Consider the following 27,840-nt stretch of genomic DNA (forward strand, 5'->3'; position numbering starts at 1 on the left):
ATATATAGTGGAGTTAAAGTTACGGAGCGCAGAGAGATGTGTGTGTTTTTTTTTTTTTTTATGGTTTATCTTCACTTAATTATGTTAATTGTACTAATGCTAATATTGTTCTTTAGCTTTCAAGACTTAACAATTTATAAACAATATGTTACGTGACATGAAATGGACATTTCTTTTTAGAATAATTTTTCAGAGAGAAGCGAGTTAACAATTGATCTAAACATATTATTATTATTATTATTATTTTATTACCGGCCGAGAAAAAAATGCCATATTAAAATACCATTTGCTATGAAATTTTATAAATATATTTATTACGATATACTTATAATACCGTAATAAATAATTATTAAATTGAATTATCCTCTACTTATCCTCTTCTCGTATAAGAAGTACGTGAGGTTTGTTACGTACTTGAAATACTTCAACGAAGTACATCAGATAGATAATCCCATAAGCGCGTATTTTGACAGTTTTCATACTGGTGATTGAAAATTGCTTATGGAGGCAGTAAACGTTGCTTGGGTCAACACTAGAATCGACATATGCGCAACTATTGCAGGGCTCACATGTGCCGGACTGTTTACAGTGAAAACAGCTAGTCCGATAAAGTTTACCATTCATTGATAAAATATATCTGTGAACGCATACGATCGAGAGTAATATGTCGTTTGTTGACAGTTGTGTTGGCGTATCATCTAACCATTCTTTGTTCCGCAAAGATTTTCACAGGTAAAAAGAGAATTCATGGTTAGCGCACAATGTCACGTTACATCTATGTACTTTGTAAAAATGTGCAGTGCGTTTTACTATAATAGTAAGAGAGTTGTGTTGCAATGAATTAATTTACAATCTCTTTTAGGTGTATCGCGTAAGTTATATGCGCATTGATCATCTCGTTAATTCATTAATTACTAGGATAATAAATTGAAAGCATATTCGAACAATGTTTTTTTTTTTACAATAGATTCTTTATTTAATTTGAAAAGTAAGAAAACATTTTTTATAATTTTTTTTCTGTGTTCTGAAAAATGAGAAGGTCTTGATAAATTTAGACATTACAAGAAAAAAATACAATTGTGTATATTATTATATAGTTATCTAATTTGGTAATAATTGGCATGAAATTACTGTCACTTAATGTAATGTAATTTAATATCTAATTTACTTTGATACAATTACAATAAATTTTAATATATATAATAATAATATGAAATATAATTTAACGCGATATAATAATATGAAATTCTTAGTAGTAAGTACTGTGATTAAGTGACACAGTATTACTACTATGTAGTATGATGACGTAAATTTATATATATAATATTTTAAGTGAAGACGCAAACAAATATTATTTTTATTAATCTCACATATTATGAACTCAGATCTAATTATGAGGCTTTTATATATATATATATATATATATATAAAGGCGTCAATAAAATAAGATATATAAATTACAAGGTGCACACTCATTCGGTGACGGCTTACTAAAATTTGATTTAGTCCTCACTCTTCAAAGTAAATAGCAGAACCTGTTGCACGCGCCAAATCAAGCCAGCTCGGTTGATGAAAATCACCGGTTGCTCAATTCACTTTCTCAATTTACCTTATTTCTCAGGCGCTTCTTTATTTGCGTACTTTGTCGCCGTATCGATTCTCGTTTCGCGGAAACTTTAGTCGCTCGTAACGTGAGATTAAAGCAGAAACTCCGGCCTGAAATACCTTTCGTTATGTGCCATTGAATGCACTTAATTTTCTCTAAGCTGGAAGCAGCGCTAGGCAAGCTATCGATATTTTTAAGTGATTGGTTTAAGCTCGCTCACTCTCTGGTATATATCGATGCGATTTATGAAGCCGCAAGGAGGGAAATGCAGATGTTATTTTTCCTTGAGCTTGCGCATGTACAAAGAAGAATGAACGTATATTTTATTATTATACAATCTTCTAAAATTTTATGTTATATATTTTTTATTTAGAATCAACAAACTTCTTAATAAAACGATTCATCGAGAAGTTTAATCATCCTTTTTTAATGTTGTTAATAAATAAGATATATATTTCAAATAAATGATTAATAATATTTTGTATATTTTTTTTATGTATACAAAAAATACTAGAATTTATTATATGCTGGTATTTTTTGAATTATTCCTTTAAGTGTATGTGTTTTCTACAAAAATTTTGAAAAAAAAAAATCTATTTCAAGTTTATAGGAGAGAATCTTCTATATTGAGTTTTAATGAGATCCAAATATAGATGCCACTTGTACAATCTGAGTTGTAAATTTGAAATACAATTTGAACAGCTGTATCGTTCAAACAGCTTCATAATTAAAGATTAAGATATGAACAACGTTGGTTTGATATTTACATATTATAATTCCATCATTATTCGCAAAACTGTGACAAAGAAATTTTTTATGTACCCATTTTTAAAACGATACATCTTGTATCTTTTCAAGAGAAAATAAAAGATATAGGTAACATTAAAGAAGAAAAAAAAAAAAAGAAAAATGTAATACCAAGTGAGAAATGTAAATTAATACAAAACGTTGCACATTGGTAGCGTTCCCATTTTGCGCTTTAACTTTCAAAGTGTTGAACGCATGTTGAAAGCGAAATATACAGCGACACGAAAATTCCTTTTATTATTACGCCACAAAAATCCGGCACTTTAAAGCTGGTGTGGTTACGAGAGCTTTCGTCCAAACTCGGTGGTTAAAAAGTGCTCAACTAGTTTAAAATACACGCCGCAACGTCGTGTTTCGAAACTGAAAGCCGTTACAAGAAAATTGCGACGACAATATGATACTTGAACTTGAGGTCAAATTAGGAAAGCGGAGACATAGGAAGTTTCTCCGAACTCATTATTGTGCCGCGGAGATCTGCTATTTGAAATTCTCCTCCGCGCAAACGCAAATCCGTATTCTTGTTACGTAGTTACACTTATTTCTTTCAATAAATTCTTTTTCTCCGTAATTATCTTATACATAATATAAACGTACACTTGTAAATTTAATTATTTAATAACGGCTGAAAATAGTATCTTTTATTGTCTTGTATGTTTCTTCAATCATTTCAATTCATTGTGTTACAGTTTTTGATCTATCTCTTAACTGCCTAATTGCTTTAATTAAATCAATCGTTTGAAAAAAAAAACAAATGTAATTTAAAATTTAATTTTAACGCGCGATAAATTTTTATAATACACAGATGTAAAATGAAATAAGACAATTTATTGTTTTAACAAGATAGAAAAGGACTTATCTTTACATCGTTCAAAGAGTCTGTTTCTCATAATGCGAATACTTGTGCGACATTTGTAATATTGTGTTTCAAAAGGTTAAATTTTATGTCTAGCGGAATAGCAACACGAGTTGCAACATTATTGCAAGGTTATTACGAAAAAATCTACATTTTTACATAATTTTTTAAATATCGCGCTGACTTTCTCGTATATTTTAGTAATACATACATGAACTACTATAGGAAAATAAAAGCAGCTTATTACTCAGAGGTAACATTATGCAATAACGGATTATATTTAGTATGGCAAGCATTTTATAAAAATGAGTAATATTTTTTTTTTTTTTTATAAAGCGCATGATAAAGCTGTTTCTACAGAACGTTTATGCGTGGCAACGTTCTTTTAATTTTTACTGCCTCCTGTCGGTTTTGCAAATGGAATACGTCGGAATACGGAGGCAGTTGATAAACTCTGTTCCCAGATATTCCATAAGATCTTTTTTTTTTTTTTTTACCTGACTATAGGGTTTTTACCCTCCGTTTACCCTCCTTACCGCGCGACAACAGATACCAGAATGACAGTGGAAATCGGCAAAGCCTGCCTCATCACTGAGCTAAGTGACTTTTGTCGTGTCACCGGGCACTTGAGTTAGGGGATGAAACGGAGCGTGGGGTGAGTCCCCCGAAAGGGGTCGATAGGAATAAAAAGAAGCGAGGAAGATGGTTTATCAGAGAAAGAGGGACGTCATCCGGGGTCCCTACGGGACGAAAGTTTTAAACGTGGCGCGCGGGGGAGAAGATTAACGCTTGCAGCTTTAATGTTCGAGTTTAATGATACGTCACGTGCCCGCTGATGACGTCCATTTAAATAACAGGACTATTATGATATCCGGCGACGGACGCAGCTGGAATTATTTGCGGTCGTGACTGTCCGCTCTAATCTACCTTTTTTACAATTGTTCCGGCGCATTAATGCCATTTCTTCTGGCTCCGCGGAGAACTTCTAGTTGAGCGGAGGTATCCGCGTTCATTTTTGTCCCACCGGAGATTAAAATTTCGATGAGGGATACGGGGAAGGTACGGCGAGCTGCTAATTAACTGAAGAATTCTCCTTTTATTAAGCGACAGAAGATTTATGACAAGATCTAATTAAATGAGTGATACTTCCTGCAATTCCGAAATTAAAACTAGATATTGCTCATTACGTTCTACATACTTCGAGGCTATCGCATATTGCTTTTGTTGCCATCAAAATTGTAGTTGTTATACTAACTTACTTATAATTTATAATATTATAAACTATGAAACAAAAGCAATATCTAAAATTGAGAATATATAATTAATTTATGTTAAAGCTGAGACTCGTTTGTCATTTGTTAAAAATTCTGTCGCTAATAAATCTTCATATCTTTCATAACATCTTTATGCGATTCTTAAAAGATGTTTCTTCGAAACATAAATTGAAAAATTGTTGCTCTTAATAATTTTTAATCAAAGAGACCATTGCATTTTCACGTCTACTTCACCTCGACTGTTACTCAATCAGATCGAATCGGGAGGATGCATTTACACCCCTCCATCCATCCCTCTTGTCCTGTTACCTTGTCTGTATTGTCGGTACCGGAGATAATCATTCTCGAGGGTCGTAGTCGCACTTTTTTAATCTGCCTTCGGTCTTTCCGCTTTAGCAAATAAGAGAGGAAAAGCGAGTGCTCCGCTCCGAAGAAAGGAGGCAACGTGGCCGGGAAAGCCAAGCTGCAATTGAGCAATCTCGTGATTGGAAATGCTCGGTGGGAGGCTGTGCGTAACATTGTGTCCACGTCAATAACGTTTATCCCCCATTCGGGATCAATCCCACGAGAAGCGCTCTTTCGTCGTACTTTTTCCCTGATTTCCAGAGTAACCCGTAACGTCTTTTGCCACGGATTCTGCCTTGCTCTGTGAGAGAGTTCTGTTGCAAAGCTGTTGCTCCTTAGCTTAACCTCATATCAGACTTCCTTGTATCGCCTCAAACAACGGATTTGCTTCCCGAACTGTGCAAAATTTTCGTAATAATATTAGTATTTCGCTTATTGAAGATATTGAAATGCTTTTACGTATTTTTGACGATGCATCTCACGCTTCATAGAATTTAATTTAAAGTATTCAAGTATTTATTATTCTCTTCATCTTTTTTTTTCTCTTTTTTCTTTTTTTCCCTCTCTGCTTTTTCTTGGTAAATAACCGATTGAATTGATAAACAATATTTTTATGTATTTTTTTTTTTTTATTATTAAGTAATCCACTGACGATATTAATTTTTATTACTAATGTCATTTGATTATAAATTGTGGCGAGAAATGTTTTTGAGAAATACAAATCAATTTTATGAGTTATCGTAAAAAAAAAAAAAAAAAAAAAAAAAAAAAAAAAAAAAAAGATAAATTATAACGTTAGACATCCTTTTCCCTTTATTTGAGTATTTTATTTATCTAACTTTATATATAAATTGAGGAGCTGCTAACTAGATCACTATAATTAAACAAACAGATATTATACACCGGTATGAACATATAGATATCTACGTATATCAAACACGGATGAGTTTATGTAAAAACATAAAGGATTATTTATCCTATATATTAATTAATTAATCTGAAATACTCATTCCACTTTCTTGATGCCTGAGATAATATAATTTTAAGGAAAATGCTTTTAGCTGATATCGATCGACTAATGCGACTATTTGGAGCACTCGTTGATATAATGTTCGGAGCGGAAACAGCAATCCATCAATACAGCAGAGAGGGACCAAGCTTTCGTCGCTAATCACTAATTAATTAGTTGTTGTCATTGGCAATGGGCATTGCTATGTCATTCGGTAGAGCCTCTTGTACACGAATATCTTTTTAGAGAACTAAACAACCAAAGAAAAGTGGTCTGTTATATTTATAATACATATAATATAGTAATGTAATAATTTATATATTTATCTATTGTAGGATTCTACAGTAGCAATTTCAGCAAATCAATAAATATTTAAATTACAATATGATAATGATTTTTTTTTATGGAAAACTACGAATTAAAATTTGGAAAGATGTATTTATGTCTTCTACAGTGTACACACACACACACACACACACACACACACACACACACACAAAACACACACACACACACACACATATATATGTATGTATGTACCTAAGTTATTACTATACTTCTATGCCCAACAACGGTAACGAGGATATAATTGTTTACACAACAGTATTGTGTGCATATTGCTGCATTAATTATCTGCATTGTTGTGCGACACATGTTGAAAAAAATTCGAATATCGATTGAGATGCATCGATAAACTGCGTCATAATGGCCGCTCACAGCAGGTCCAAAACAGTAATCCATCAATACATCCGGAATGATAGAACTAGCATCCATCGTTAATCTCTAATTAGTCAATTAGCTCACGCAATTTTGCTAATAACGAGCACACATCGTCATCGAGTTGGCGAATAGCGCGGCACACCTGCTACATAACATCCGCAAACGACATATCCGGCAAACTATAATATGCTCATTCTGTGGTATTCCTGTTATGGTTGCATTCATAATTGGCAATATATAGGACAAACTTCAGTTATCTTCAAGCTTATATTACAATTTTGTCGTAATTACATCTTCAAAGTAATACTTAATTGGGAATGATGCTGCGTTAGTAATTTATGGCTTATAATTGCTATGCGTATAATCTTATACAACAATTATATAATAATTAAATTTGATCGTAAATTATTGCTCTCGCGTAATTACCGAGCATGAATTAGCAAGTATAAATTGTGACATAGAGATATATGTTTAATTAGTCATTGCAATTTATAGGAATATGAAAATCGTATATTAATAGAGCAAAATTTAATCATCATCATTGTACGAATAATTGATCATAATAATATACAAATTTTTAACATTGGCGTTAATTAAAAAAGCATCAGAAAAACAAATTAACAAGGAGATTTTGTTACTTTTTATGAAATGAACGATGTAGATTTATATTTATATATTTTGAAAATATTTTTATAATAACTTTTTTATAAAACACATTTTTAGCTTATCAGATAAAATATATTGTTGCTTTATTTGGCAAAATTACATAATATTACATATGAATATGAAGGTTTTTATAGATATTGCTAGGTGGTAATTATATCGTTATATCGTTAAGCCGTTTTTCTATTACATCGATTTGAGATTCTGTTGAATCTTTTCGAAGGTACAAACACTTCCCTATCTGTGCATGTAAATATTCAGTTTTATGTGGTATTACATTCGTGCCTGCCGATGAGATTTCGCATCGCATTTCGATATAGAAAATGGAACAAGTTTGAAGAGCAAAAAGCATGCCGCGAGCTGTGCGAATCGCAGGGGAACATTTCCGACGGGTTGGAAAACCTGCCTTTGGCAATTCATGGCGGTAATAACATTCTTGTAACTTTTCATCTTCGCGCTCTGCATCCCCCTCTGCACCCTCCTCCCCACTCCCTACCCCCCCCCCCCCCCCGACCGTATTTCTATCGGGTGGAAGTATCTTTTCCGGCGCGCATTGGAATTCTCGCGCGGACATTCGCACAGTTATAACTTTTACAATCGCAAATATATTCCGCGGCGCGGCGTTTAGTCGTAAATGTGAGTTGCATAACGAGTATTTGTATTTAATGTATTAAACCGCACGACGGTGGAAAAGATTCGATCGCAGGAATATATTTGTAATCGGGTCAGAGACGGCATTTACCAAATGGGGCGCGATGAGCGCAATTTTCGCTCGGCGAGGAAAAACGAACGCGCTATGAAAACGCGGCACACAAAAAAAAAAAAACGATATGTAACGCGCGTAATATATATTCTAGATATAAACGTAATGTTATGTAATTGCAATGTTATTGTTCGTTCTACAACAAATATCGCGCTTCTCACAGGACACTGCGTAATTATATGTGATTATATCGCGACATTGATTTCAAAAACATGAGAGATCATGCTTGCATCGCGCAAAGTAATAAAGGCGATTCTAAATAAATAATTTCCTGATTCGTTTATAAATAAATAAATCTCTTGTGCGTGCATTTTGTAATTTTTTTTTTTTCCAAATTTTTAATTCTTAAACATGTAACTAAGGCAATATAATACGTTAAATCATATATTTAATGTATGTAAATAATAATAATAATAATTTGATGTACAGTTTACATTTATATTTATTAATATCTTTGTCAGTTTTTCAATTTGCAATAGTGCTTTTATACAATGAATGGTCTCGAGTAGATAGCGCAGGAACTTGTGTATTTTGTGAAAAGTGCTGTGCATGAAGAGATCTTTCTTCCCGTTATCATCGTGCATTATATAGATAAGAAACGAAAGATCCTTCTCGCAAGAGTTCCGCTAAAATCGGCGAATTCATCGATCCTCCAAAGTCCAAAGTCGAATCGTCGAATGCTTATTGAACCGTCGTCCTCGTACCTTTCGCAAACGACTTTCAGAAAATTTCTCGTTCTCGTCGGCCAGCTCGAAAAGCTCGTGAGTGAATCCCGTTTCTCGCGCTGGATAAAACGCTGTTACCCTCGAGAGAGATTTGTTGTTCGAGATCCAACTAGAACGATAACTTATCTAGACTCGCTGGACTTTTCAGGGATGCGCTCTGCGGAAAGTTCTGGCGGAATGGTCGCGAGTTCTTCGCACTTGAGTTTCATTGTCTCTCTCTGCACTCGAGCCCGTGTGAAATCGGCATTCGGAAAACCACCAGAGTAATATCCGTACAGATCTAAGCTTTTCAATGATTTATAATTCGCAACTTGGTGCTCGAGAGTGTCAAGTTTATTACAACAATCAATGTATTTTCTATTGGTGTTGATAAGTTCTTCTTAATAATAATAATAATAATAATAAATTATGAATTTTAATCGTACATTTTTTTGCAAATGGATTCCACCAATACAACTAGTCAATTCAAAAAGGTACGATTTTTTAATCGTGCTTGATAAAAATGACGTTTACGTTACTTGCAAATGTTGTTACGCAAATGTTGTTTGCGCTAGATTTTGAGATGAAAAGGATGAATAAATAAGTTAGGTAAATTACGAATACATGATTATATATTTAGAGACATACGCACATGATGCTCTTCTGCGAAGCATGACCATTCTGAAGTATTCGTCATTCGTGGAGAGCCGCGCGAACTTTCGGATATGATGTTGAGTTAGGTCGTGTAAATAATAGGAAACCAAGCGTGCTTGAGAGATCCCTCGAAAGAACAATACCTCTTTGTCGGTTTGCAAACGGGACTGTTTCGCCCTGGCAAACAAGTGATGATTGCTTAGCTATGCAATAACGATACTATCCTACCGCCTTGTTATTTCGGACGAAAACTTCAAGAGTACAGAGAGAGAGAGAGTTGCTTATATCTATCGGTCATTTATGCCCGATATGTTTTAAATATCTTTACATTTAATATAATAATAATATAAAGTAGTTTCCAATCGATAGCGATCAATTTCGCTCATCTGTATCATGCAGTTATTTTAGCATTAGATATAATTGCGTTGTGATGTTTTTTTTTATGCATTATCAAGTCATTATCAAGATAGTTCTGTGACTTTTTCTTTGTTATCTTTGGTCCTTAAATTTTATTATTTCGATTACAGTCGTAATTAGCTGCGATCACTATTGTTCTAAACAATTGTCTGTCACAGATGTTTATTTGAAATTAGTTTAATTCCTACTTGTTTTTTTTAATTGTGTATTGGGATACAAATTTTGAACGAGTTACTGCAGCATATTATCTATTTATTTATATATTATTAATTTCATTTCCTTTATTATTATATATTTTAAAATTATTTAATTTTTCTTTAACATTTAGGTTTGTTATAATATGTAAATATGCGGAGTATTTATAGAATTGGGTTTTGGGGATTTTTAATATTTTATATGGCATTTTTTATTAATACTTATAAAAGAATAGTTCTATCAACCAAAGTAGAATGTTAAACTTCGCCGTTTTATTTTACTTTTCAACAGTACAAATTTTGCTTCCGAAATTCGTTTCAAAAACTTGTAACGTTAGAATATAACAGCCATTCCTGCAGAAACTTTCATCTCAGAAGGCTTCTCTCGTTAACACACACACACACACACACACACACACACACACATTATATATATATATATATATACACATATATATATATATATATATATATATATGTTACTCGTGTTGTGTTTATCGGCTCGACAACAATTTCGTTATCAATTTCTCTTTGTAATATAATTTTGAAATGAAATACATCACATGTAATTTTGAAATGAAATACATCACATGCGAACAAATGCAATACCAATCGCAACGAATTTTTAATTATTATATTGAATAATGCTCTGTAACGTATTTCAATATTTTGCAGACCTTTAGTTGCTGATATTATTCATCGATCTGTTATTATTTACCTGTCAAATGACGCAATAAAGTTATAAAATATGTAAAAATATTCGTCGTATAAATTCCGATCTGAAACATTCCCAAAATTTATTTTGTATTTCTCAAAAGTTATCAATTAAAAGTAAACAAGATTGAGAAAAAATTATACCGTAATAATTTTTATGCATATATATATGTATACGTAATGATTTTAAGTATAATAAATCTAAAACTTTGCTTTTCATGTACGTATTGTTTTCAATATACATCGAAAAAATATTGTACACAAAATATATTACAAAAATTTCTACTTTTATTTAAATATTCTTTTATATAAAAATACAATGTTTAAAGATCCTGCTCACTGTAGCCATCTTGAATTATAACAGGAACGAAAAAACACATGATGAAAATTCATTAAAATGGAAATGTTTTTCGATAAAATAAACGTTTGCACTCGATAAAACAGACTTGTAAAATATACCGAAAACTCTCTTTTTGCTCCGATAATCGATAAATAACATATCTAAAAAATGAATTATATCTAATCAAGAGTCAAATTCTATTCTAGATATACACAACTTTTATTTATTAATTAATAAAGCGAAAAAGGAATTTTTGATATATTTTACGAGTCTAGTTCTATCGAGTGAGAAGGTTATTTTATCGAAAAATGTTTCTATTTTAATTCATTTTACAAGAATTTTTATCATATAGTTTGTGACGTCATTTTGGCTATGGTGAACCTTAAATACAAATAACTATAAACATATTATTCCAAATACCAAAGAAATAAATTTGCTGAAAGTATTAATTACTGCTTTATTCGCATTTCCAACTGCTTTGAGAGATAAGGAGGAAGTTTATAAAATTTCATTATCGATATTTGTACATAGTTTACGAACCGAACCGTAACGGCACAAAATTCGCTATCGCTCAAATGTCATACCACATGACGCATATATATATATATATATATATATATATATATATATATATATATATATCGCTCGATAACCTTAGACAACGTTTTAAAGTTTTGCCGCATTGAAAAAACCGCGCTCGGAATGACGGAAGTGTAATTTTGAAGGCGAGCAACGAGTGTGTGTCACTCGGCCGATTTTTCGGGGCAATAATGTCGCAATTTATGACAAACACAGCGGTGTAAGGCCGTATCCACTAAACGTTTCCGCTTTTAGCCGCTTTTGACGCGCACTTCGTCGGGCACTTACTTATACACAATAAATGTCAAATATTTCTCGCGCGCGGTTGCATCCACAAATGCATCACGCCGAGACAGTGAGGCAGTGAGTCTTGAGGGCAGCGGCAAGTCGTTGTGTGCAAGTCACACACAGCGCAGCGAGGCGTCGTTCCACGTCTTATCTAATCTCCGAGAACACCGGTCGGTGCCTGCTTCATCGCCTCGACCTGGTAGTGAGAAAATATTGACGAACATTCTTTCGCTTTTTAACCGCTGCGCTGCTAAGCAACTTTAGGATTATCCGCGCGTCTAATTTCCTCACCCTCACCGAGGTTAATTCACACGTGTGCAAATAATAAGGTGAAGGTATTAATTAAGTTGAATTCGTTCTCTCAATTTGGCTCGTTTTCCAAACGATTGATCGATTTTGTTGATTTTGTGTTATCTCTCTCTGCGAAAATTTGTCTTCAATTTTAATTTCGCCTGTGAATATTTAGGGCATAAATTTTATCCGCTACTTTTCATTTCTTAAACTTGAAATCTTATGATTTGATCGAAGATTGCTGGCAAATGTCGTACTTGACTTGAATTGCGTGATTTCCGAATGGACGACTTCAACGACGTATTTAAACGGGCAAGAGATATCGTTAACCGATAAATAATATTCTTTGCAGATGACGATCGACGACGATGGCGACGTCGTAAAATCGGCGCGACTTCTCATTCTTCATGGATCGTAAGTGATCTCGCGGGAGAGAGAGATGGTCATCGTTATGGGATCCTGTGAGAATCGTGCTCCTTAACCGCGATTCGTCTGTCCTAAACGTCACGTCGAGTGTCGTCATGACGCGTCTGAATCGCGCATGAACGATCGCACGCTACTCCAGAGAGACCACCTCGTCGACGATATCTGGGAATAAGCTGGTGACATGTCTGATGTTTAACGGTGTCTGATGTAGGTGCGTCGTAATTGGAAAAAAAAAAAAAAAATCGCAGCAGGCAAATAGATTTATACAATTGCGAGAGAAGTACAGAGAAATACGCGAGTGTTATAAAAAACAAAAACACACGCACACGCACACACACACACACACACACACACACACACACACACACACACACACACACACACACACGCATACATACACAGACGTGAGGGATGTGTTCCACGGATGAAGGGTGGGGTCTTTGGGTACCGATAAGGCTTATCCGGAGATACGATGGTCGGCAACTGCGCTCGTCGAGTCGTCAGTTATAGTGCTCAGGTGCCGTCGACGAGATCGTCACGCCGCTCAGATCACGGTGATATCGCAGTTCACGTGTCATTCCGTAGCTCGGAGGAGGGGTATCTTGAAAGTATCCGCTTCCGACCCAGGCTGTGTCCGGCTGGATTTCGCGAGGATCCAAGAGGCACGGAAAAGGTCGACCTCGGCCAAGAAGAGAGAGAGCTACAAGTCCCGTGTACGAGCAAGAACGATTAACGGGCAATCTCTGCCGCGAGAGCGATTAATCGCCGTTTTCCAACGGGTGCCTTGAGTTTTTAATTTGACACTTTGGCGCTTTAAGTGGCCGACGACAAAGAGCATCGACGCGCATTTGGAGGGTGCGGGTGGAAGCGGGCGAGGAAAAGTGAGGAGAAAAGGTGAGGGGAAAGTTGAGTAGAGAACCGAAGAGGCAAAAATGTGTACGGGACAAAAGGGTTAGAGGTGCGCAGCGTAGATACGGTTTCTCCGGCCCCTCCTCCTCTCCCCCCTCCTCCACCTCTCTCGTTCCGTTCTTTTTTTTTTTCTCTTCGTTCTTTCGCTGTCGCTTACGGCATAAGCCACGAAAGGCGCTCCATCTCTCTCTCTCTCTCTCTCTCTCTCTCTCTCTCTCTCTCTCTCTCTTCCTCCCTCCTCTATTTTCCCTATCTTTCCCGCCCAGCGCATCATGCGCTTTGCACAGCTTTTGCCTCACGTGTTAAATTTATCCGCGATCTCTTTGACATTTGACAACCGCCTGTAGTTCCGGTAATTATATCCCCCCGTTCTTGCCACGAGTTCACCTCTCTATTTTGCACTCGCCTCTTCTCTTGCGAACTAGCGCACCCTCCCGCGGCCCTCCCCCATCTTTTCTTTGCCCTCGACGAACCTTCAAATGTAATCCGCAAGAAGCTAAAATCTCTTCGCTGTGAGTTCTTACACCCGTCGCGCGTCGGCTCGACTTCTCTTCCTCTACCCGCGTTGCGTAGTGACAGGCTCACAAGTATCTATTCAATTCTCGCTTGGTTTTACGAGAGCAGATCTAAACTGACGGGGACCTCTCCTTCGAATTATTTCAACTCCGATTCGCCTTTAATTCCATATCTTATACCCCACACAACCGCCGAAATATTTTCTCGCTATCTGATAGCGAGTTAATGATTCATCATGTCGTTTAAAGGTTCCTGTCGCCAATTTGCTTGGCGACAATTAAGTACAAAGGTTAATATAGATGAAAAAGAGTTATACATTTATACTGCATATAGTAACTCCCGTTTGTACGCTCGATTTTTTTTTATCTTAACTCAAAAATTATTTTGATTAAGCCTTAGGTCAAAATGGCATAGAATCGATGTGATTAAATTTGAAATTGGATCATTTATATTCAATAAACTTCAAATAATCATTTTTATGTTAAATTTTCCATTCGAGATTTAAACGTCTAATTTTTTTCAATTTGTCAACAAATGATGCGATATACCCTTTTTTTTTTACATTTAAATAATAAATAAAATTAACCGACGAATTGAGCATAGGATATATAAAAAATGTCAATTATCACATTCAAAAATTTTAAATTCCATTTATCCTTCTGCTTCATAATTTTCTCATTTTGATTTGACTAAAGTTGCTCTATAGAATTTCGTCTATGGAAGATTTCGCGATGGAAGATTGGCAAATGCTCCTTCGCGCCAAGGAAACTAATTCGAATTCCTAGGCGACGGATTCTTTCTTCCTGCATCTTCCTGTTTCGCTTTTATCAGTTTCTTCTTATCGCGCGTATCTTCTATGTTCTTCGTTCTTCAAGCATCCGGATTCTAAGACTTGACCCGCTATGAAACCGTGCGCGTAACAAAAGGAAGCTCGTGTGCTCGGTAATTTGGGATTTGGGAGTTACGCAGATGAAATGACAAGGCATACGGCTACAGAGGTGAGAAAGTGAGAGATAGCAGAAGGAAGAAAATCGAGCGACAAACGAGCAGCGATATCAGTCTCTCTCTCTCTCTCTCTCTCTCTCTCTCTCTCTCTCTCTCTCTCTCTCTCTCTCCCTCCCCCACTCTCGCTCGTGCATTGTACATGACTTGAGTTTCTAATTAAACTTAAACTTTTAATTGACCTGTTTTAAAGCAATTTACAACGCACGCGTTCACTTGACTAATTTTTTTTCCACTGTGTCGTCCACTGTTCCCTAGTTTGTCTCCGTGCATTTCCTTCGCCTTTGCGCACGAACAATGCTGAACGTGTAATTAACATTTAAAAAGTACGATAATATCAAAAATTAGATTACACTTATGAATAATTATAGACGAATCGTACATTACTTTTATATCATTTTTGATATTTTTTAATAAAATGTTTTTTTTATCAACAGTCATTAGAAATTAAAGAAACTTTAAATTAAGGAAAACGTATTTTTCTTTTTTAATATATTTTTATTTCTAAATATTTAATTGTATAAAATTTCTTTTGCGTACATAATTGCAGACAGAGAGAGAGAGAGAAATTAAATTTTGTTAAATTACAATATAATAATGTAGATGATAATTCTCTTTTAAATGGATCTAAATTTTTTTATATAAATTTAATCATATTTTTACATAAATTCAGGAAATTAATTTCATTATTTTAGTTTAATTCCTGAACACAAATTACATTTTTGTGAAATTGATAAAATACTTTAATTAAATTTTATTATTTATTAACGGTATAATTATTTAAAGATATGGAATATGAAAAGGAGACAAAAATAAACATTTTTAAACACATAGACGAGATATTTAATTTAGTTATATTTTTTAATTATTATTAACAGAATCAGTCATCCGCCAATCAGGCGTATTGCGTTAAGTTTGCATAAATCTTAAATTGAAAGTAAACGCAGGTTGTAATGAAATTCGATGACGCGTACTCCGATCACAATCACACATATCACTATCAATTCCGTGAATGTAGAGATAAGATTCTTATCCGTATCTCCGATACTTGTCCACAGGATTTCAAATTCGCCTCCACTGCTGGATCGTGTCAACATCGGATCTCGAAAGATACTCCAATATCCGAACTGGCGTTTCTAAAATATCACAAAAATCGATCGCATCGATCTCTCCCTATCAGGCGCCGCTCGATAACGAATTGAACAAGACTCCAGGCGGCCAACCAGCCTTCTCGGCCGCGTGTTTTTGTGTTCTCGGTGTGCTTAATTCACGTGATAAGTGTGTGCTTGCTCCCCGTCGAGATTTCGGGTCTCGTTTCCCGAACACGAACGTGATTCGTGAATCGAGAGTGTAACCGTGCTCCGTTTGCAGTTCGCCCTAGAGATCCTAGAGGCTAGCTTTGTTTCCCGCACGTACAGTAGAGTTTGAGGGTTGACGCCTTCAAACCGCAAGCGTGTAATAATCCTGTCTTCCTCAAGAATAAACGAGAGCGAGCGAAGGGGGCACCGTCAACCGGTCGCCAAACGGACTCCCATGAAAATGCTACAGTCACTGAACGCTCTGGCGGGTAAAATCTCGCCGGGCTCTCCCACCGACAGCAACGCCAACAAGGTGCACATGCATAACAACAACAATAATAACAACAACGTGGTGCACCACCATCCCTACTCCAAACAACAGACCCAGCCGTCCCCGTCGCACTCGACCAACGGCGACCAAAAGGAAAATACGTGAGTTTTTTTTATTATTATTATTATTATTATTATTCTTACACTGCGAAATTTTTTAAAAAATGACACACAGAATTTTTCAGTGTTTTTTTGTTTTAAGTTAAATATAACTTTGCACTTTTAAAGTCGGAGGAATAACGCAAAAAGTCAATGACATTTTGTATAACGTGATAACTCATTTATCACACATTGCAGTTTTGCAGACAACAAACGCTAATTTAATACAAAATTATCGTGTATAAAAATTGGAGAATAATTTTGAAAAAAATTTTTGCGCTATTTTTAATCCTATTCTTTTGCAAATATTTTTTAAATTATTTTGCGAAAGACTATAAACCAGTTATTGCGCAAAATTATTATTCGACAGGAAACATTGAAATATTAAGTGACAATAACATTAGATTGGTTGCTACTGAGGCAAATTGTTAATTGCTGTAACAAAACGCAGTGATGTTCAATTGTGTACTAAATAATTGCTGACTAATTTGAAAATAGATCACCCCTATTACGATTTTACAGTGATAACAGACTACGGAAATTTCTCCATTATATTGAATCGGCAAACTTCATAGCCCATCGGCAATCTGTTAAAATGTTTTATTTACATTGTACAGTTTACATACAGAAATCCATGTTACCAGTTTCAGAGTTAATTAACATATTCAAGAGGCGATTGCAACAACATTAATATTAACTGTCTGTTAGCTAGAGTTTCTTGCTTTGTATCAATGATGTAGCGAAAACACAGAGTAGCGTCGCACTGATATTGTTATTGTGCTTAGAAGTTTAGTTAGCTCACTGCTTCTGTAAACATGAAAGAGTTTCGTTATTGATGAAACTTGGGCTTACTACTTACTAGTTACGCACCAAATTAACGTAACGTAAACTCGATTGATTTGATTTTTTTTTTTAACAAAATTCAGATTAAATAGAAGAAAATTATACATTACATTTATCACTCAATTTAGAACAATAACGTCTATAGTAAGATCATTAGATAAAAATTTCCAAATTATTTTTCTAAGATTTTTGTTGCTTTTAAATGGTTAATATAACTGATGTTTCAGCGCCATAGCGCTGTAAAAATTTTGTTATGCTTGATGCGGCATTTTGAGCAATTGTGAATTTTACATTTCCGTTTCCGCTGTTATTTTTTAATTCGTAACAGATGACGGGAAAATTTCATGCTTATCCTGTTATCTACGATTTACTTCTCTCTCCTTCATAATTTCATTCTTCACTCGAAAGCTGAGAATAAGATACTTCTTGACGTAAAAAAAAACGTGCCGCGAGAATATCGGATACAAGACTTCCTTCGTAACGGAAAGTCAAGCGGAAGAGAAGAAGAGTCGCATATTATAATATTAGAAGCACAATATATAAAAAAAACATTATGCTTTGAAGAGTGGGCGTCCTTCCTTCCCGTCGAGTCAGGAATTCTCGGAAACATCTTGATGAGGAAAGACAAGGCTTTATTATTAATTTTTTTTTTTTTTTTTTTAAATAAACGTAGAGATCCAAATTTATAAAGATCCAAATTCTGCTAATTGCATCTCATCGGCTTTTAGCTGGAAAGTGCTCGAAAATATGACCCATTTACGTCATTTACGTCATCATAGATAACCCGTAACTTTTTCATAACCATGGCTTTAAAAAGGCTGTTTACGGGGACAAAGAGGCTCCTAGAACAAGGACTCACGTTTCTGCTCTATGTCCCCTTCTAATGGAAAAAGTATTTATGCGCGGAAAATGTCACGACGTTCTTCATCATCGTAAAGTATTCCCTTTAGCGTGTGCTCCGGTATTCTTTCAGGAATCATAAAAGAGACCGAGAGAGAAAGAAGGAATGAGAAAGGAGGGGGGGAAGGGGACGGATAAAGGAAAGAGAAACGGGGGATGAAGAGAGGAGAAAAGGGAGGAGCGTAAGGGAGAGTTTGTAGAGAAAAGATTTTTTTTCATCGTCGAAAGTCAGGAGTGTTGTCGCGGCGGCAAAGGGCGCTCTTCTTCATTATTTCGTTACGTCGCGTAAATGTGTCTCTGTAGAATGGGGAGGGTTGGGAATGGGAAGGCCTAAAATAACTCGCTGGCATTCCTCGATGTGAGAGAGAAAGAGAGAGAGAGAGCGAGAGCTAAATCCTCTCCCTCGGCCTTCCGAGCGACATTGCGCCATTCTTCACCTTTCTCACCGTTGCTCCTAAGTCTTCTTCATCTACCCCCCGCCGATGGATGCTGCTAAAATATGCCATCTTATGTAAAACGAGCGCGATTCCAAGAACGGAAGAATTTCTCTTTTCTTTAGACGCGCCAAGGCTGAAATGTTAATATAATATAATAAATGAGCTCGAACAGCCGATAAAATGAAAAAAAAAAAAAAAAAAAAAATCTGATTACTCTTAAACGAAAAAAAGTTTATTTTCAATCAACCAAGTTATTTAGCACTCGGAACGTAACAAGATTATCGATTAAAACGAATTCTAAAAAAAGATTTGTCAGATATATGACGAATGGATATCTCTAATTTTATAAATAAAATGTTTGCAAATGATTCATGTTGACGTAGTCAACAGTTTTCGTATAATGTAAAAAAAATTGATGGAAAATTGATACTAAAATTGACATTATCCAATGCCAATAGACGTTTTACATATCCATTTTTTTGTCAAATGAATAATACATATGCGTTTTATTAATTTTTATAAAATTTGATTTTTATGTCATATGCCAAATAGTACAGAATAATAAAAGCAAATTGTTGAGCAAAGGCATTTTGTTATAGGCAGACAGAAAGAGAGAGAGAGAGAAATTCTTTTTTTAATATAATTATCTAACGCAATAAATCACGTAAAATGATATTGCTAAATAGAAAGCGTAACATATTGTCACATTTAATCCCGGTAACATAAAATAAATGATATATCGATGTGCACACGACGTATGATGTTTATTTTAATTTTACGCCATGCAAATATGTGTCGATATTGCTACATGACGCATATTATTTATAGCGTTATCTGCAATGTATCGCCACAATGAACAGTAGTTTGGTTGAATCATTTACTTTAATAAACGATATACCCAATATATAGCAATATAAATAATTTTATCTAGATAAATAATATATGTTGTGTTTTCCTTTAAAATCAAATGAGAAACAATTGTCGGTTAAATCGTTACAAGACCTTGCTAACGGCATACTAGATTCCTTGACAATTAGGGTTTAAGTGATATGTGCTGCTCTAGGGAGGAATTCGAAAGGGTCGCTGCGGACCCTAAAGGTCGTACGGCGAAGGGGGTGGGGAGGAGGGGGGGTGGTCTTTTATCTAGATTCGAATGCTTCACCACGCTCGAAACACATAGAAATTAATTTCTACTTGTCGACAGGTACGATTTCTATCTATTTGCCTCGGAGAACGATTAGAGTACCCCACACACAGTTTACTCACAGCGAATTACGTAAATATTTGTTGCCTTCGAGCAACGCAAATAGTGCTCTGCGTTTGCGCATTCGTCGCATTATCGCACCATATCTAGACGAGCCCCGATAACAGTTCTTATCAAATCTTACGCTGTAATATTAGACTCGAAGAAGGCAAGTGTTCTCACGTTTTTGTCTGTATTATTTTATTACATACGTGCGTAAAAGTTCATTTCCGTTTAAAAATTTACTTGTGTGACGTCACTTGAAGAGTACAACACGTAGACACTGGAGAACAAGCGTTAATACGTATATTTTTTTGCAACAATGATAAATATAAATTAATTAATAAAAAAATAAACATACGTAGAAATTAATTATATAAATATATCATATATATATTTCTAGAATCATTTGATCATACTTACGACTTTTGCAAATCGTAATTTTTATAATTACTCATGACGACTTGTTTTGGTTTTTTTTTAGTTTCTATAAACTTAAGTTCTTAATATCTTTTACAAAAAAAAAAAAAAAAACATTTGCTCTCTTGACTTAGTGACACTCATCGATTATACCTCGACCTGCGTCGTGTCATCAACACACGTCCTTCCCGTGTGCCATTTAATCTGCATGGGGCTGCGATGCGCACTTGCGGCGCAAGAGTAACATTGCGAGATTGGGAATTATATTATCCAACAGGAATTGGAACTCTCTGCAAACAGCATTACCGTGCCATCCATCTTCCCTATTGGCAGACCTCCTCCAACCGAACTTCGCCGATAGATCATTTTTCTATCTTCGAGTTGTCGTATCCGGTCACGTATCCCGGCCGTAGATTCTCGTGTTCTGCCTTCGTAGCAGGTTCCACGGGCTATTCGGATCGCTCGCATACTCGCCAGTCGCGTCCGCTTTCACGAAAATTAAATCCGTATCGATGAAGCGTCGAACGCAAAGTCCGAGTTCTCTTTTCCCCACACTTTCATCCATCGGCAAAATCGACCGGTCGTACGCGACGGACGAGTCTCTCTCTCTCTCTCTCTCTCTCTCTCTCTCTCTCTCTCTCTCTGTCGGGAGCAGAAATGGGAAACACTTAAAATCTTTGCGAAACTATGACAGAGCGCAATTCTCTCAAAAGAATCGAAAAGATTTGCCGAAGCCACTAAAACGGAAATCAAGACATCAAGACATTATAAGAGCCCGGCGATTCCATTGTTAGACTTTGGTACTTGAGCGTCTTCCGCACCGGCAAACGTTTTTTAGCGATCGTTGACTCGGATGACAAGGGAAAGATGAAACGGATTACACACGTCTGAAACTTGTAATTTTCGTCTTCTCACTCAATAAAATAAAATCGACATTGTTCGACATTATTAAATCGACTTTGTAGAGCTTTTTTAAAAAAAAGCCGTATAAAAGTGCAATTAACGTTTGAGTTGTTTAATTTAAATAAACATGATGGATGGCCGAAGAGGAGAAACAAATGGATATCAAGAACAAATACACGCATTTTGTAGAAATTCAAATAAAATAGATATTGGGATATTTTTAGACGCTGCGAAGGCTGTAGATTTTATTTTTGGATTTATTTATTTTAGAAGAAGCTTGCCAACACAAAATTCCGTTAAATCTTTTCAAAAGTGCTCGGCATGCACTCTTGGCGAGCGTACGAATAAGAGACATAAGGAGTCTGGGCAAGGGGAAGAGGGAGAGGGGGAGGAGGAAAGAGACGATCTCGAGTGTTGGTTGCAGTCTGGAGAAGAAGGGGGGCGGTGTGGGGGGGGGGGAGGGAGGGAGCATCGTCTGAGAAAAATCTGACAAATCCGACAAATCCAAATACAGAAAATCCTGCCGAGCACGCGCCTACCCGCCACTTCAGGATACGCTGCCTTCCTTTTCCTTAGTCTCTCTATACGTGCACCCGGCCAAACCACCCATCCTCCCCCCATCCACTCCTCCCACCCCCTCCCCCCCCTCACTTTGGCACGTGTGTAGACGCTGGCGTCCTACTCCGGTGTCGGTGGTTGCGTTTTCCTCGTAGGCGTAAGCAGTTCCCAAGCATGGCGTCGCCCATGAGGCACGTAGCACGTAGCCGTGATATTGTCACATGCCTCCGGTGCAAAGCTCCAAATTGTATCGTCGTCGTCGTCGTCGTCGTCGTCGTCGTGCATGTGCGACCGACGACTCTCCTCCGCGTGCGTCTACTCGCACCCTCCTTCTTTCCGACCCAACCCCCGACTTTCCCATACCCACTTACACCGACGACAATAATATCCGACACGCTCCAGCTATTTCTTCTCTTTTCGAACTGACGGCATTGTCTTGCAGTTTTTCTCTCTCTCCCTCCTTCTCTCTCTCCCCCCCCCCTTCTTTTTTTTTTTTCGTCTCCACCCCGCGACGATCGGAACGGCACGTTCCGAAAGCGTAAGAACATGTCGGCGAAGCTGAAAAATGCTTGATATTACTTCATAACACACGATTCTGATGGATTTAATTTTGAATGAGTCATAATTGTAACTTTGTAAATCTTATACATTAAAATGAATTATATGGTAGACTACGGTTAATTTTTATCGAACGTAGGACGCCTCTAGCGTTTTTTCTTTATGATTAATTTTCCCTCAATATTTGTAAGTACTATTAAAATTTAACATTACAACCTTGTACAACCGAATTTATCTAAATTATAATTAAATTATAAAATATGCTTAAATTATACTATATTAATTAAAATATGTTGAACAAATACATTGATTTTTTTTTTTTTTTTTTTTTTTTTTTGAACGATTAATGTTGAATATTCGAAATCGATATATGAGGCTACGTTTAAAGTAATATTTTAGAAGGACAGAGTAAAAGTTGAATCTTGTGTAGTCCTGTCTCACTATTCATGTTTTCTATGACAAGCTGTTATTTTTCTCACTCCAATGCTCGTGCCACATCGAGTACACCGGATATTTCGTTCATCATAATTCAATCTCTCTGTCGCATCGCCTTCGGTGCAGTGAACCGATCAAATCCATCATCGGGGGAAGGCAGAATTTTATCAACGAATCTACTTAAGCGGATAACGGAGTCGTTACTTTGTTCGCTAATCCGCGAGCTTCCGGCGGGGGAGGGGTGGGGGTGGCTCCCGTCCGCGGGAGCGCTTTTAACATCCGGGGTAATCTGTCGACGGTAATCTTTTCAGCCCTCCTCCCCCTCTCCTGGCCGCCTGATGCTGTACAGGATCGCGAAAGAGCGAGGGAGTGCGAGTGGAAATATGTGTGCGAAAGGTGGTGGATCGCGAGGGTGCGATTTGCAACGATGTAATTTGTCGGACATCTACAAACTGACCGCGATGTAACCACCGATGGACAAGCACTCATCCAAATTGGCCAATAATATGACTCGTAAATCACGGTTGTCACCTTTAGAGTACTGACCTGGATTTGTTGGAACCGTTACCGTTATCGTGATGTTCTTTTCTGAAATAAATGAGAAGATTTCTTTTGAAAAAAAAAAAAAAACAAATTGTACGCATACGTATATATTCCTCTCTCTAAGGTTATTAAAACTTAGAGTTGTTGACCGGAAACTTTTCCTATCTACCGGGAAATTGGGAAAAAAAAAAAATCAAAATCTTCGACCGAAAACCGAAGAGGTGACAACTACACTCTTGATCTTGTGTCGCATACTGTAAATACAGTAAATTATTTTATCTTTGTTGTTTGTCAATGTGAAATGTGTGTATGTGTGTGTGTGTGTGTGTGTGTGTGTGTGCGTAATTCTAAATTTTAATAACCCTTAAAGAGAAGAATATACACATACGTAGTGTGTCAGTTGCGTCTTTTATTGTGAAAGTGAAACATGTGAAATTTCTTTTTAGTTTATTTTATCATTTTATTTATTATATTGGGCGTTTTCCACCAAAAGATAACAATTAACACACTATAATAATACAATAGATTATTTTATCCTCGCGATTTGTCAATATGAGATACAGGTAAAATGATTCACTGTGCACGTTACACAATGTTATTTGTGTCTTTCACTGGAAGCCCATAATAATCACCTTTATAGTTTATTCAACACGTGTGTAATGTAATTCACTATAATTTTCACCAAATGGTGACAGATCATGTGACTTGGGAACACTTACATCAAAGCTGTCAATACGTTAGCGTTGCAACTGGTATGTAAACTGTGTTTCTATTGTGTTGATCCGTCCATTTTCCTCGCTATATGACGACATAAAATCGTAAAGCTAATGCTTTTCTCTTTCACTCATTGCAAATGAAACATACGATTATTAATCTTTCTTGTTTATTAAAAAAAAATTTTAAATTCCGAATTGTTTTTACATAAATATAAACAATGTAAAAACGTTTCAGATATTGTAAAACAATTTTTGCTAATAAAAAAAAAATTTTCAAAACTGTTTTTATATAAATATAAACATTGTAAGAATTTTTAAGATTTTTGCTAAATTGGCAAAATCTGTAAGAAATATATAAAGAGCAATAGAGAAATAAGAGAACAGGCTTATTAATAGATTTTTACATACAATTTACCATATCTCTTTACTATCTACTTTAAACTCATATATAAAACACCGAACAATCTTAGTTTTAGCTTAGGATATGTGAGATTTATGACAACAGTTGAATTCTGAAAATTGTATTTTAAGCTCTTGTAAGATATGTTTCCTGTAATAAAAGTCAAGTTTAAAAAAGTTAAATGTCAGAACGGAAATGATATTGATCGAAATAATATCGCGAAAAGTTTACGGCAATGTAGTTGCGAGCATTCTATTAAATATTTATATTTATATTTTTGCACATTTGTTGCTTCTTTTGTACTGCATACATCGAATGCAAGTTGTTCGCCAATGTATCTGCATTAAAGAGAAACGAGCACTTTTATTAATTATAGAAACTAAATTTCATGTCCAAAATTACACAAACGTTTGTCGTATACAACAGTGTGCTAATTAAATTTTAATTAAAACTGTCGCCTGCTCGTGTCGTTGAGTTATATATGACGGTGACGCATTGGTAATGTAAAATATATATTTTGTATAACTTAACATAATTTAGTAATTTTACTTAACATAGTTTTTCATATCAGTAACAAATTCTACGCATTGTTAAAATGCATCGGATTAATGTTTTTGTTTGTAAGTTTATCAGGTTCAAAACGAAACTTTATGAGCGAGAACATTTTCCAGTTTTTTTTTTTTTTTTTTTTTTTTTTTTATAACGTAACTTTATAAATTGTCAAAGGGAAAGGCAATTGTTCGCCATATATTTAAGCGTTCTATTTACGCGATAAGCGTAAATGCAATTGGCAAACTCGCGTAGAAACGACAATGCGCAAATTCGCAATGCGATAGAATTTCGGTTGTTGTTGTTGTTGTGTTGTTGTAACGGTCGTCGATGCTGTCGCGTTTCCTCGCATTATCTCGATTCATTATCAACGCCGCGCTCGTGCTAGGAATCGCTCGAATAGTAAAACGCGTTCGCCGGGGGATGAAATAGGGGCAGGCAGGCAGGCAGGCCTGCGGGGGATTGAAAGGAAAAGTTGCTAGCGTCCTAGCGACCTACTTCCCGTCTCCGTCGCGTTTTGCCGTCGCGCAACTCTCTCGTCTCGTGTTCCCAAGCCCCCGACGTTGTTGTTTACAACGCAAAGTCCTTTGCAAACGAACAAGGAGCCGTCTTTGTAAAAGGGTTGTTATAATCGAGCGGTGTTCACCCCACTGCCGCGAGCGTTCTATATCGCCGAGTATCAATGGCTATCTCTCTCTCTCTCTCTTTCTCTCTCTCTCTCTCTCTGTCCCTCGTGTCGCTGTGAGGGAAGCGGAAGTTCCACTATGCGAGAGACACAATTAGCTACGCATAAATTACAGCGTGGTGGTTCGATCGTGATGCACAGGTGCGACAGATAATTGCTTTGGAAAAAGCCATTATATCGGTGCACCTTTCCGAGGGAAGCTTTCTGAGAGCGCAGAATTAACGATAAAAATAATATTGATATTCGGTATATCGATCGATCGATCTAAAAAGAGACATATGTACAATGATGAATTATATAATAATTTTGTAAATTATATAGGAAATTGCTGTCTAGAACACACTCGATATTCTATGTTTAATAAAAAAATGGAGGTAAATACATATGTATATTTGAAACATTTATTGAAGCTTACACGTTGCAGGTTATTTTCGTACTTATATCTAAAAATATCTATTAGATAATTTTTATGAAATTGTATATCTTGTTTCTGAGGGAAGATTTCTGAGAGAAGAATTAATGATAAAAATGACATTAATATTCATATGCAACGATCGATCTAAAAAGAATATAAAAGTGATAGATTATATGATTTTGTAAATTTGAAAATTGCTATCTGGATCACTCGATAATTAGTCTATTAGCCAAACGAAAAATGGAAACGAGTGCGTGTGAATATATGAAATAATTTGTTGAGTAATTTATCGTTAAGCTTAAGTGTTACAGATTATTTTTGTATTTACTGTCTAAAAATATCTATTATTATTTCCTCTTATAATTTGATGGAATTGTATACATATTGTTTACGTTATATGTACACATGTACACATATAATATAGACGCGTCGATCGAACGACGATTATATACACGTGCACGAATTCCCGTAGATGATATTGTTGATTGAGAACGTTGACTCCAATTTTGTATCGATGAAGATAAGCAGAGGCGGATTGCCGCGTGAGATAATGAGATAAAGTGGAGCGGTGTCCGCGGAATGGGGTTTTAATACGATTTTATTGTCTCTCGATTTCCCTCGTTGCCCCATCGAGCGAAATCGTTTTATCGTAAAACGGAAAAGCGGCCTTTGCCTCCGGCGCGTTCTCGTTTCTCTTTGACGATTAGGACTTTACACGCTACGGAAGCCGTATGAATAAAGGATAAGGGCATATGTAACGTACGTCGAGACGACGGCGCACGTACGTGGTAACGTACGTACCGTAAACACGTGCCGACACGTACTATCGATCTCGTGTAAAATTAAAGTGCACGCCTGCAAGTTCCCGCAGTCGTAGCACTCGTAAATTATTCCCGCGACCCGAGCCCTTGACCCTCCGTAACAATTACCGTGATTTCCGAGAGAGAAACGTTGCGTCGCGAGCCTCGCATTTATCTCGCGGGGGGGGGGGAGGGGGGAAGGGGAGAGGCAACGCACGGGGGAATCAACCGACGAGAATCACTCGGATCTCACCCCGTCGTCGTCGTCGTCGTCTCACCCCCTCCCCCCCCTCCCCCTCCTTGTTACCGTCGCGAGTATTCGGCGACTGAGCCGCCTATTAAATCGCGCGAGTGCTTGAACTTGATTCCCAGAACACGCGATTCCGCGCGCGCGCGATCGATCGGCTCGCAGTTCACCCACCTTTCCCATTTGGGAAATAATACTCGCTCGCACGAAAAGCGATTCTTATCGCTTACTTCAACGTCTGGCTCTTGATATATAATCTATCCGCGATGAAATTAGGCCACGCCTAATTTACATAAATTTAACCTTATGACAGTTCGACAGTTTCTGTATCGCCCTGTATTTAGAATATCAAAGTTTTTTTTTTCTGTTTTTTTTTTTCTTTTTTTT

General features: G+C 36.2%; 1 protein-coding gene across 20 annotated transcripts in view; it reads left to right on the plus strand.

The window, feature by feature from the left end:
- Positions 1-27,840, plus strand: part of LOC105430125 (CUGBP Elav-like family member 1-A) — a 460,379-nt gene that overhangs the window by 125,967 nt on the left and 306,572 nt on the right. For 18 of the 20 annotated variants that reach the window (XR_016139481.1, XR_016139480.1, XM_089078040.1 and 15 more), the window contains exons 2-3: positions 12,574-13,541; positions 16,133-16,804. Coding sequence is in view for 18 of the 20 variants with exons in the window: in XM_089078040.1 (XP_088934166.1) it covers positions 16,608-16,804 (197 nt within the window). In the remaining 2 variants the exon portion in view is untranslated. The remainder of the gene's footprint in view (positions 1-12,573; positions 13,542-16,132; positions 16,805-27,840) is intronic. The other 2 variants (XM_089078039.1, XM_089078041.1) reach the window with 2 other exon arrangements.

The sequence above is a fragment of the Pogonomyrmex barbatus genome, unplaced genomic scaffold, assembly GCF_055798465.1.
Source record: "Pogonomyrmex barbatus isolate J1 unplaced genomic scaffold, ASM5579846v1 scaffold21, whole genome shotgun sequence".
Classification (NCBI taxonomy): domain Eukaryota; kingdom Metazoa; phylum Arthropoda; class Insecta; order Hymenoptera; family Formicidae; genus Pogonomyrmex; species Pogonomyrmex barbatus.